At 46.8% G+C, this 12,597-nt stretch overlaps 1 protein-coding gene across 1 annotated transcript in view; it reads left to right on the plus strand.

Annotated features, from left to right (window-relative positions):
- Nucleotides 1-6,982: 6,982 nt before the first annotated feature.
- Nucleotides 6,983-12,597, plus strand: part of LOC127645715 (uncharacterized) — a 54,131-nt gene continuing 48,516 nt past the window's right edge. Inside the window, exon 1 of the mRNA XM_052129384.1 lies at nucleotides 6,983-7,159. Within this exon, the coding sequence (XP_051985344.1) occupies nucleotides 6,983-7,159 (177 nt within the window). The remainder of the gene's footprint in view (nucleotides 7,160-12,597) is intronic.

Raw genomic sequence — 12,597 nt, forward strand, 5'->3', positions numbered from 1 at the left:
AAAGAAGAAAAGAATAAAAAGAGAGAATGACCAAAAGCCGCAAATGGTGCGTGTTCCCCTCTTATCGCTCTATAGCTGTTTTGGTAGCACATCAGTTTTTGCTGTTTGTTTGGGGGTGAGAGCAAGCTGCACTTGCGTTGCAGCAGGGCGGGTGCGAGCACTGCGATTTGCTTTAACAGGCAGAGTGCGTCGCGCTCGCCTCGCTTGCTTCCGGGAGTCAGCACTCACGAATAAAAGAAAAAAAAAAAGATTGTTCGCTTGGGTCTTGCATGGATTTGGCTGAGGAGCAAGAGACGGGTTGATCCCTTTCTCTCGCTCTCTCCCCAAACCCAGCTGGTCCTTCACATGATCTCGAAGCACGTTCCGACGTTTCTTCGGATCATGAGGAGGATCGCGATTCTCTTCCCGCCTCCGAGCTTCCCGTCCGCGATAAAAAAAAAAAATCTACGGAGGAATTGCTCGATGTTGTTACTCGTGCGGTTGCCAGATTGGACTGGCCATGCGAAAAAGAGACCCCAAACCCTCCAAATTAGGGGATAGATTTTATCTTCCAGTCTAAGAAAGGGAACGCCTCATGAGTCCCTTCCCTCCTTTGATAACCTCCATGAAGAGCTTTTTCGCTCATGGAGGAACCCCTAAAAAAAAATAAAAAATATATATATATATATATATATATTTTCTTCCCGTGTTCACATACCCTCGACGTCATTATATTCGACTATCGTGGGTAATGAGGCACGGGGTATTCAGTGATGCTGCCGGTCGGAGAGACGCTTGCGGGCTATCTCTCGCCGGGCTTGGCATCGTCACTTAAAGAAGCCCTCTCTCCTCTCAAAGCCTTGTAGGACAACCTCCACTTTAGTGGGAAGGGCTTATCAAGCAGCAGGTCAGGCTGGTGCTGCTCTGCACACTATGCTGTTTTACAGGCGCACCAGGCCGACCTCCTGGATGACCTGAGTGTGGGTTCTGTGCTTGACGAGCAAGCCTCAGACCGCCTCGGTCCTGTCTGAAGGGAGGCTCAAAAGCAAAGCGTGGCGAGTCGTGCTCCTCCTCCCAGGGATTGGGGACAGTCTCGCTGCCCTCGCCAGCCCCCGAAGCAAGACCTCAGGACTATAATTTCTAGTAAGTGAAAACCTTGACTGTCTTGCGTCTAGATTAGGGGGTAGCTCCCCTCGGGACGGGGCGCGTGCTTCACTTCACCCCTCCCGGTACCCCCTCGAAGCCCCTCCATTCCCGCCACCTCTTGGTGTTTCGGGTTGCAGAGGCTTCCGTCAAAATTGGGTGTTTTCGCTGTTCCTGCATTTTATTCAGGACGCGAAACCCTGACAACCCCTCAACAGGAAGTGTTAAAATATAATACCCATCTCAGAGATCCTGGCAGCGTGGAAACTTCTGCCAGATATATTCTTTTCTGTGGGTCTTATAAGGGCGTCAGGATTTAATTCACTCGCCGCTTTTACGTGTTTCAATGGCGTGTTCTCACTACCGTAAACCGGATTTCTTTTTTATGTAAAAAAACTAAATCTCCTGGTTAAAGGGGCCATGGTATGTGTTCCCCTTCCAGAGAGAGAGTTAGGTTATTACACTAACTACTTCCCCTTTCCCTTGCAGGGTGAGGGGTGGTGTCTGGCTTAGATCTTAAAGCTTGAACTGCCCGTGGGTGTTAAAGTCCAAGATGATGCCTGTCAAGACGGTCGTGTCTCAAGCCCTACAACTCGTTTGGCTGGTCACCATCGATCTTATGACGCACTTTATACTTCATTTAGAAGTTCTGCCACAACATGGAAAGTTCGTGAGGTTCGCTTCCGGGGGCGAATTCTTCCAGTGTCAGGTTCTTTCACTCGGCCTAGCCCTTTTTACCCACACATTCACAATGCATGATGTAGCGCTGGCTCCTTGCGACTCCGGGGCATCTGCATTCTGAATTATGTAGACGACTGGCTGATCCTAGCGCAGTTCCAGGAACTGTCAGTTCAGCACAGGGACATCGTCTTAGCTCATCTGTTTCTCTGGGGTTGAGGCTCAACGCCAAGAAAAGCGTCCTCTCTCCCACTTAGAACACTGTCTATCGGGGCATCTTATGGAGTTCAATCACAATGCAGGCACAACTGTCTCCCGCTAGGATTGAGTCCATTCAGATCACCCTGAGCAAAGTCAGGCTAAGTCAAGGTTGCACTGTTATCAGTATCAACGATTTCCAGGTCTCAGGGCGACCACGTCCTCGGTGATCCTTCTGGACCTTCTGCTCATGAGACCGTTTTTGTTGTGGCCAAAAGCCAGGGGATTTCTTCCAAGGGCCAAAACCCCTAGGCTAAATAGGGTTACGCGCCTCAGGCTTCGTTCCCTTTCTATGTGGTTCAGACCCCGGTTTTCTGCCTTGGGTCCCACTCTAGGTGCGTCTTGTTGTTGCAGGCTGCTAACGACAGACGCCTCCCTGACGGGTGGGGTAGCGGCCTTAAGTGGTCATCCAGCTTAAGGGGATAGGAGGGTCGTCAGCTCGGTCGTCACAGTCACTGTCTCGGGTTGATGGCTGTATTTCTGGCCCTGAAATACCTCCTCCTGAGGCTGCCATGTCTTGGTGCGGGTGGACAATACAGCGGTAGCCTCTTACATAAATCATCAAGGAGACCCACGTTCTTGTCAGCTGTATTTCTGACACGTCGGGTTCTCCTTAGAGCCCAGGGCAAGCTCCTGTCACTCAGGTCAGTTATATCCCTGGATGCCCGTATATGGGAGCAGATTTACGGTCCAGACAGAAAATATCAACAGGGGAGTTAAGAACTCCACCCTAAGGTAGTAGTTTCCCAGAGTTCGCCAGCAAGGGTTTTTGCCTCTTACTGATAGCACCGCGCTGGCCGAACAGGGCTTGGTTCTCTGAGCTAATCTCTTCCCTCGAGGGCTCGCCTTGGGCGATTCCGAACAGGAAGGATCTTCTGTCTCAGGCACAGGGCAATATTTCATCCCTGCCCCGAATTGTGGAATCTTTCATGTTTGGCCCCCAAGGGTACCAACTGAGGGACACAGGGCTCTCTCCTGAGGTAATCGAGACCTTTTTAAATGCCTGGCTTTTTTCACTTGGAACAAGTTTGGGTGAGATCTTGGGGCAGAAGAGGACCTCTTCGCCTCTATGAATAGCGCAATGTCTCCTCTACTTCTCCCTGAAATCACCCAGCCCCCTTGGGTCTGGACGTTAAGACACATACATGACCCAGAATGCATCTGTATGCGTTTCTTTCCCCGGTTTCTCTGCTCCCGGGAGTCTTGGCAATGTTCACCAGCAAGGGTCTTGCCTCCTATTAATGGTGCTGCGCTGGCCGATCAGGATATGTTTCTCTGAGTTAATTCCTCTCCTCGACGGCTCGCCTTGGGCGATTCAGAACAGGGAGGACCTTCTCATCCTTGGCCCGAATTGTGAAACCTTTCATGTCTGGCCCCTAAGGGTACCAAATGAGGTTCACAGGGTTTTCTCTTGAGGTTATCGAGACCATTTCAAGTGCTAGGGCTCCCTCCACTTGGAACTGATCTGGGTAGATTTTACAGGGCAGAAGAGGACATCTTCGCCTCTGTTGATAGCGCAATATCTCCTCTACTTCTCCCTGAGTCGCCCAGCCCCCCCCCCGATCGTAGTAACGCATACATAGCACAAATGCGCCTGCATGCGTTTCCTTCTACTAAAGTTCTTATTACAGAACAAGCTAACTGCCAGTTTGCTTCAGTTCTGGATTTTATGTAGAAAGAATTGTCAGCGGGCACTTGCCTCGCCACTGCCAGGTTCCATGTGGCCACTGCGGTTTGTCACGGCTTTGTGGGTGGGGTGCCCTCATTATTGCCAGGGCCTACGAGGCGCGCCGTCAAGCTTCGCCAGTAGGTTTTAGGGCGCACTCTACCAGAGGGCTCTCCTCTAAAACCTTGGCTAGAGGTCTCCCTCTGCAGAAAGTTTGTGATGCGGCAGGTTGTCATCTCCGCACACATTCATTAGATTTTTATAATTTGGATGTTCTGACACTCCGGGCTCTTATGCCCTTGAGTCGACATCTCAGCTCATGCCTGAACAAGTTTGTGATGCGGCAGGCTGGTCCTCTCCGCTCACATTCATCAGTATTTATGACAAGTTTGTGTTGCGATAGGGTTCTCTTTGCACACATTCATCGAACTTTATGGGTTAGATGCTTTGCTACTCCGGGCTCTTATGTCCTTGAGTCGACATCTCAGCCCATGCCTAAACAAGTTTGTGATGCGGCAGGCTGGTGCTCTCCACACACATTCATCAAAATTTAATGGTTTAGATGTTTATGCTACTCCGGGCTCTTATGCCCTTGAGTCGACATCTCAAGCTCATGTCTGAGACCTCTCGTGTTTTTGTGAGTACACTGCACAACCGTAGGGGTCCGGACAGCCCCAAGTGCGGCGGCGTGGGTATTGCGTTCCCCGTAGCGCTTAGCAGCACAGCATCATAGTGAAGCTTTTTGTAAATGGCACATCTCGGGCTACATGTGTAACCCTTGTTCCCTGAAAAAAGCGGAACGAGATGCTGCACTGCTTTGCCGCACTGGGACGTCCCAGGACTGCTCTTCAAAAAGAAGTATCTGACGACACCTGGTGACATATCCATTTATAGCCTGGCCGCAGGTGCATCTAATGATTACATCAGCCGAGGCTATAAATTCCGGTCAATGTTCATTGACGTGTTGCAAACATTATTCACAACTAGGGTTGTTCCCCGTAGCGCTTAGCAGCGCAGCATCTCGTTCCGCTTTTTTCAAGGAACAAGGGTTACACATGTAACCAGAGACATTTTACCTGTAGGATGCAGCTGGCTTGATCTGTTCAGGTAAATCTAAAAACACCCCTGCTGGAGAGCAAAAGACCATGCACAAACACACAAACATGAGATAGATTTTACCTAGGGAACTACAGAGATCTGACTGGACACATTAGACTCACCAGTTTGTAAATCCACATTAAACACATAATGGTCATAAGACATGGAGCAATGAAATATAAAAGAGCTGCATTTTGATCATCAACTTTACCTGTCACACATACACACACACACACACAAAGATTTGCAAGAGTGCATTATTAAAATAAATTAAGTTACTCCTCACCTGGTGTTGAATGGGTACAATTCAATGAAGCTGTCAACTGAGGACATGTGAGGCGTCTGTTTCTATAATATGATTTAATCTATAAAAAAAATTAATGTATTACGATACGCCTTCAATTTATACAGAGAACTCCCAATATTTTCAGAAGCACCCTCAGTGATTATGAACTGGAACCAGGCCTGGTGACACGACTGTTCCAAAGCAACACAATTAAAAGTTTGTGCGAGTTTGTTTAACAATTGTTGCCAAAGCCTTCATTTATGGATTATTATATGATACATAAATATTGATTTGATGCTTTCTGAGTTTGACTGAGAAGAAGGGCTGTAATTAAAATGAGCCCTATTGTTGTTTTTTGTTTATCCAACTTTGTGTATCTTGTTAACTGATATTTACCATAATTACCCAATTTGTATGTACTCTGTGTAATCTAAAGGCTTATGGTGAATTAAATTATTACATTTAGGGCTTTATTAGTTCAAAAAGAGCATGAATTGTGACAGTACTCTCTGTGGGAACAAGAACATTTACCAAACCTAGAAATAGACCCACAAAGTGACATTTTACTCAATCCAGTCCTCACCCTAAAAAAAATCAAATAAAAAAAGTGAGAGGTCCTTGGACACCTCCTGAATTAAATCCATTTAACCCATCATGGTGGCTGGCCAGGACCATCTGACTCGGCTACATGATTCAGTTCACCAGGTGCCAGCCCTGGTTCAGTGGCATGCGGAGATCTCAAACCTTCTTCACAAGGGTGCGATAGAGCCTGTCCCTCCACGTGAGATGGGGAAAGGGTTCTACAGCCCTTACTTCATCGTGCCAAATACCGGTGGTGGGTTGTGGCCAATCTTGGACCTGCGAGTTCTGAATTGGCCTTACACAGACTCCCGTTCAAGATGCTGATGAAGAAACACATTTTGACGTGCATACGGCATCAAGATTGTTTCATGGCGGTAGACCTGAAGGACGCATACTTTCACGTCTCAGTTCTACCTCGACACAGACCCTCCCTACGTTTTGCTTTCAATGGCCAGGCATATCAGTACAAGATCCTCCCCTTCGGCCTGTCCCTGTCCCCTTGCATCTTCACGAAAGTTGCAGAGGAAGTTCTTGTCCCGTTAAGGGAAGTGGGCATACGCATACTCAACTACCTCGATGACTGGCTGATTCTTGCTCACTTTCGAGACTTGCTGTTCGCACATAGGGATTTGGAGCTAAGGTACCTCAGCCGTCTAGGGCTTCGGGTTAATTGGAAATAGAGCAAGCTCTCCCCAGTTCAGAGCATCTCTATTCTCGGCATGGAGTTAGACTCGGTCTCAATGATAGCATGTCTCACAAGCGAGCGTGCGCAGTCGGTGCTGAGCTGAGGCTCCTGGGGCATATGGTTTCCTCAGCGGCAGTCATGGTGCTCGGGTTGATGTATATGAGACCGCTTCAGCACTGGCTTCAGACTCGAGTCCCGAGATGGGCATGGCGCTGCAGCACACATCGCGTAGCTATCACGCCCATGGACATTACACAGAAGATCAATGTTGCCTACAACCAGCAGTCATAGACATGATCACTCAAGCCAGAGCTCCCTCTACCAGGCAGCTTTATGCCCTGAAGTGGCATTTGTTTGCAAATTAATGTTCTTCCCGAGCCAAAGACCCCAAGAATTGCACAGTCGTGTAAGTGCTTTCCTTCCTGCAGGAGAGGCTGGAGAGGTGGCTGTCCCCCTCCACCTTGAAGGTATACATAGCCGCTATAACCGCACACCACGACGCAGTGGTAAGTCCCTTGGGAAACACAACCTGATCATCAAGTTCCTCGGATGTGCCTGGAGGCTGAATCCTCCCAGGCCATGCCTCTTCCTCTCATGGGATCTCTCCATGGTCCTCTTGGACCATCTGAGAGCCCAGTTTGAGCCGCTCAAGTCCGGTGAACTGAAAGCCCTCTCCTTAAAGATGACCCTCCTGATTGCACTCAACTCCATCAAGAGGATGGGGGACCTAAAAGCGTTCTTTGTCAGCAACTCTTGCCTGATGTTCGGTCTGGCAGAATCTCACGTGATCCTGAGTCCCCGACTGGGCTAGGTGCCCAGGGTTCCCACGACCCCTTCAGGGATAAGGTGGTGAAGAGCTGCCCCGGGAGGAAGCAGACCCAGCCCTGTCACGTCTGCCACTTGGATCGCACGCAGAGCTTTAGACGCTCTGAGCAGCTCTGTGTCTGCATTGATGGACAACAGAAAGGGAATGCTGCCTCTAAACAGATGATTGCCCACTGGATCATGGATGCCATTGCATTGGCCTACCAGACCCAGCCCCCTTGCGGGTTCGAGCACACTCTACAAGGAGTGTGGCATCCTCGTGGGCACTGGTCAATGACACCTCTCTAGCAGACATCAGCAGAGCAGCGAGCGGGGCAACACCCAATACCTTCACAAGATTTTACATTCTCTGGGTCGAGCCGGATTTTTCCCGTGTTCTTTTAGGTACAAACAGGTAGAGTTTGGTTATAGGGAACAGCTGGCCAGGTGTATCGCTTGCAAATAGCGCCTTTCCCCTCAACTGAGGCAGAGCTCTCTCTGCCCCAGGTCACTGTGTTAGTAGAGTTCCCCCCCTTTCGTGGCTGGACCAACTGCTGCACCTCTTCCATGTCCAGCTGCTGAGCCCATGTGTCGTATTGCCACATGTTGACCTCCCCTTTTGAGCAGGTTGACTTTTCCCCCTGAAAGAATAGGAAAGGAAAAGATCACCTTCCCTGATATGTATGATAGCGTTAGATGGCCCCAGATGAATAAAATCATCTGTGGAGAGAAAACATAGAGAGAAAAGGCCACGGCTGGCGCGACCTGTTCCCATGCTAGTTATGTTGCTGCCCCACCGTATGGATGTGGGGAAAACATGATGTCTTTTGGGTCAGAAAAATACTACAAGAACAGCTGAGATCAATTTGTAGTTAATCAGAGTCACTTCAGGTGAAGACAGGTGTGTACTATTTCACATGAGCTTGATGATTGCTTGATTCTGAACACAGCCACATACCCAATTATAAAAGGGTGTGCACACTTATGCAGTTATGTCATTATAAGTTTTTTATTTTTTTCTCTGAAATGTGTCACTTTGGTTTTCAGTGGCATTGCATAGGTTGTAATTTTTGCATTAATGCTGCAAAAAGTCTGATATGATTTTTCTTCGTTTAATTTATATATATATACATATTAGTTCATAATAAATATATAGATAAAACATGAAAATATAATATGTTTTAGATCAACGTGCTCCCATAGCACTGGTAATTCTTACATCAGAAAAAGATGATAAAAACATGTGATTACTGAAAGTGAAGCTTATTTCCTCTTCAAATAATTTAAATAACACTGTTCACACTGAACACATTCTGGATGACCACAAAATACAGATGAAGTACATTAATGCACAACTGAATGCAAATAATTGTATTTGTATCCCCTTACTCTATATCCTGATATGAGATAAATACAATTACAAAATTAAACTGTTGCATTGTGTAACTGTTCAAACTTAATCCATGCAGATAGCAGCAGTGGAATAAATTCATTCTATTTCTGAAATAATTAACAAAAAATTTGTTTTTTGTAAAAGTCTGAATTTCAGAGAGTTTGGTAATAGGGACCAGCTGGCCGGGTGTATTGCTTGCGTATAGTGCCTTTCCCCTCCACTGAGGCAAAAACATGCACTTTTTTAACCCCAGTCAAGTTCATGAAGTTGTGGAACCTGGATGTCCTTCCTCCCTAGCCTTATGGTCCACGAACCCGGTGGAGGAGTTCGCAGCTAGCCCCACTACAGGGTATAAAATAGGTGCTCCACAGGTGCCGATTACTCCGATAACCCCTGTGATGTATATCCCACGGTATGGTCTCCCTGTAGGCGGACCCGCATCTCCCTTGGGCAGAGCTCTCTCTGCTCCCGGTCACTGTTTGTAGAGTTCCCCCCCTTTCGTGGCTGGACCTACCACTGCACCTATTCCATGTGCAACTGCTGAACCCATGTGTCGTATTGCCACATGTTGACCCCCCCCTTTTGTGCAGGATGTCTTTTCCCCCTGAAAGAATAGGAAAGGGAAAGAACACTTTCCTTGATGCGTATGATAACGTTAGATGGCCCCAGATGAATCGAATACTCTGTGGAGAGAAAACATAGAGAGAAAAGGCCACGGCTGTTGCAACCAGTTCCCATGCTAGTTATGTTGCTGCCCCCCTGCATGGATGTGGGGAACCACATGACGTCTTCTGGGGCATTGTTGGAGGTTACATGCAGTCTGATGCACCTGCTATTATGCACGCAGCAGCCTGCTTGCACCTGCATCAGCAGTTCATGTAACAAGGTTCATCTGTTGTGGCGTTTTTCTATAGGGACCACTAGTGTTACTACATCGGCCCAACGTCGAGTGAGTGTGTGGCAGAGCAGAACTGTGCACTGCCCCTTTAAGGATCCACCACCACAAACTAAAATGGCTGCTCATCATATTAACAGGTGACAACAATAAGGCAAATATATAAAAGGTAACCAGGAAGATGGTTGAGGAGGTCAAAAAGAAAAAGAGAGATTTGAGACTGGTTTAATGTGAAGCTGAGGAAGGAGAAAGTTTGTTTTGTGTACTGGGATGTGGAGTAGGAGCACGATCGGAGAAGAGAGGAAGAAGCCACAAGGGGAGAAATCTGACAGGGCTTATCACCAGAGAGTGAGGCCTGGATTCTCTTCATAACCGTTGTTTGCACTTCGTCAGTGAGAGTGGAGTGGCATGGGTTCGTAGGATCTGCAACTGCCGAAGAGCTCCACATTCATGGTGTGACGGTAAAATAAAGGTCTATAGTGGAAGCACCAGGAAATGCCTTGATTTCTTCAGACTTGCCTTTATTCCCTTGTGTTGGACTCGTGTCCTGCAGCATTGCCCACAGTCACCAAACAGGTACATGCAAAACTCTCCGTAAACCAGCGTGTACCATCCACAAACTCCTGCCTTAACTCTCTCTCATACATTTACACACACACACACACACACACACACACACACACACACACATGTTGGGTTTCCATGTTTTATGGGGACTTTCCATAGACATAATGGTTTTTATACTGTACAAACTTTATATTCTATCCCCTAAACCTAACCCTACCCCTAAACCTAACCCTCACAGAAAACTTTCTGCATTTTTACCTTTTCAAAAAACATAATTTAGTATGATTTATAAGCTGTTTTCCTCATGGGGACCGACAAAATGTCCCCACAAGGTCAAAAATTTCGGGTTTTACTATCCTTATGGGGACATTTGGTCCCCACAAAGTGATAAATACACGCTCACACACACACACACACACACACACACACACACACACACACACACACACACACACACTTTAATAATTATTGTGGGGTTGTATTTATATTATGTTTTCTGTTGGGTTTTATGTATTTGACTATTGTTGGTATTTGTTTGAGTCTTTGACTCCTTGCATTTTTGTTTACTGTTTTCTTTATTTAAATACACTTATGCTTTGTTACACTATTTGGTTATTGTTTCATTTCATGTAATTGGTGGCTTTTAGAGCTATCTGGGGCGAGATATCCTGAAAATGGATTAGGCCTGTCTGGCACCCGAATTTTGTCATTTAAAATTTAGTACAGGGGCCACCACCGTTACAAGTGACAGAAGGGGAACATCATGGTTACTGTCGTAACCTCTGTTCCACGATGGAGGGAATGAGATGTTTTGTCCCTCTAGCCATAACACTGTACTAGCCGCTGAAATGGACGGACCTTGTCTTGGCTCCTCAGCACAAAACCTGAATGGAGTTGCATTCCAGCTCCTTTTATACCTGTATTCCGGGGGAGTAGCATACAAATTCCACTCGCCAATTCTCATTAGCCTTTTCTCAAAGAATGGGAGACGCCTTTTACAATTTTGTGCAAAAAGTTATTGGTCTCATCAGACTATAACACATTTTCCCACATGGTTTTGGGAGACTGCATATAGGTTTTTGCAGAGATTAGATGTTTTTTTTTTTCTATCAGAAAAAGGCTTGGTTTGTCACCTTGCCCTATAGCCCAGACAGATGAAGAATACGGGATATAGTTGTTACATGTAGGGAGCAACCAGTACTTACCAGAAAGAGATGCAGCATCTTTATTGTTGCTGTAGGCCTCTTGACAGCCACCGTGACTAGTTTTCTCTTTGTCTTCTCATCAATTTTTTTTTGGGGGGGTGGGGGGCTGTCACAAACACTGACGAGGGCGTCTCTCTCCCTGCCCAGCGGCGATCGCACTCGCCCGAGTACTAATTGCCCTTATTGTTCCCAGCTGCCTCTCATTACCCGTCTATTTAAACCGTGCCTGTTAATTCCCTCCTTTTTAAGTCTTGTTAGCCCCGGCCACATTACTGAGCGTTCTACCCGTTTTCTTGTCTATCTCGTGTACCAGTCTAGCCTGTTTCTCCCGACCTCGATAGTTTGCCGCCTGCCTAGTTTATTCTGCCTGTTCTCCGCCCACGATCGTTCGCTGCCTGCCCTGACCCACTGCCTGTTCAAGTTACGAGCCTGCCCGTCCTCCTCTCACTGTGTCTGTCTGCGGACCCCGTCTGCACGTCCCGAGTTGACATCTCCCCTTAAACCGCACATGGATCCCAACCAGCCCGAGTCCTCGTCACAGGGGCATCCTGTTCTTTATAATTTCACTGTTGTGCCATAATTTCTCCACTTGTTTATGACTGTCTTCACTGTGTCCATGGTATTTCTAATGCCTTGGAAAAAAATGTGTAGCCCTCACTTGAGCGATACTTTTCAACAATGAGGTCCCGTTGATTCTTTGTAAGCTCTTTGTGGCCCATGGATCTTGAAGTAGCATGATACCAAGAAGATGTCAGAAAAATACAACAAGAACAGCTGAGATCTATTTGTAGTTAATCAGAGTCACTTCAGGTGGAGACAGGTGTGTACTATTTCACATGAGCTTGATGATTGGTTGATTCTGAACACAGCCACATACCCAAATATAAAAGGGTGTGCACACTTATGCAGTTTTTTTTTATACATTTTTTTTTCTCTGAAATGTGTCACTTTGGTTTTCAGTGGGATTGCATAGGTTGTAATTTTTACATTAAAGCTGCAAAAAGTTGATATGATTTGTCTTTGTTTAATTTATATACACTCACCTAAAGGATTATTAGGAACACCATACTAGTACTGTGTTTGACCCCCTTTCGCCTTCAGAACTGCCTTAATTCTACGTGGCATTGATTCAACAAGGTGCTGAAAGCATTCTTTAGAAATGTTGGCCCATATTGATAGGATAGCATCTTGCAGTTGATGGAGATTTGTGGGATGCACATCCAGGGCACGAAGCTCCCGTTCCACCACATCCCAAAGATGCTCTATTGGGTTGAGATCTGCTGACTGTGGGGGCCATTTTAGTACAGTGAAGTCATTGTCATGTTCAAGAAACTAATTTGAAATGATTCAAGCTTTGT

This window comes from Xyrauchen texanus, chromosome 1 (genome assembly GCF_025860055.1).
Source record: "Xyrauchen texanus isolate HMW12.3.18 chromosome 1, RBS_HiC_50CHRs, whole genome shotgun sequence".
Classification (NCBI taxonomy): domain Eukaryota; kingdom Metazoa; phylum Chordata; class Actinopteri; order Cypriniformes; family Catostomidae; genus Xyrauchen; species Xyrauchen texanus.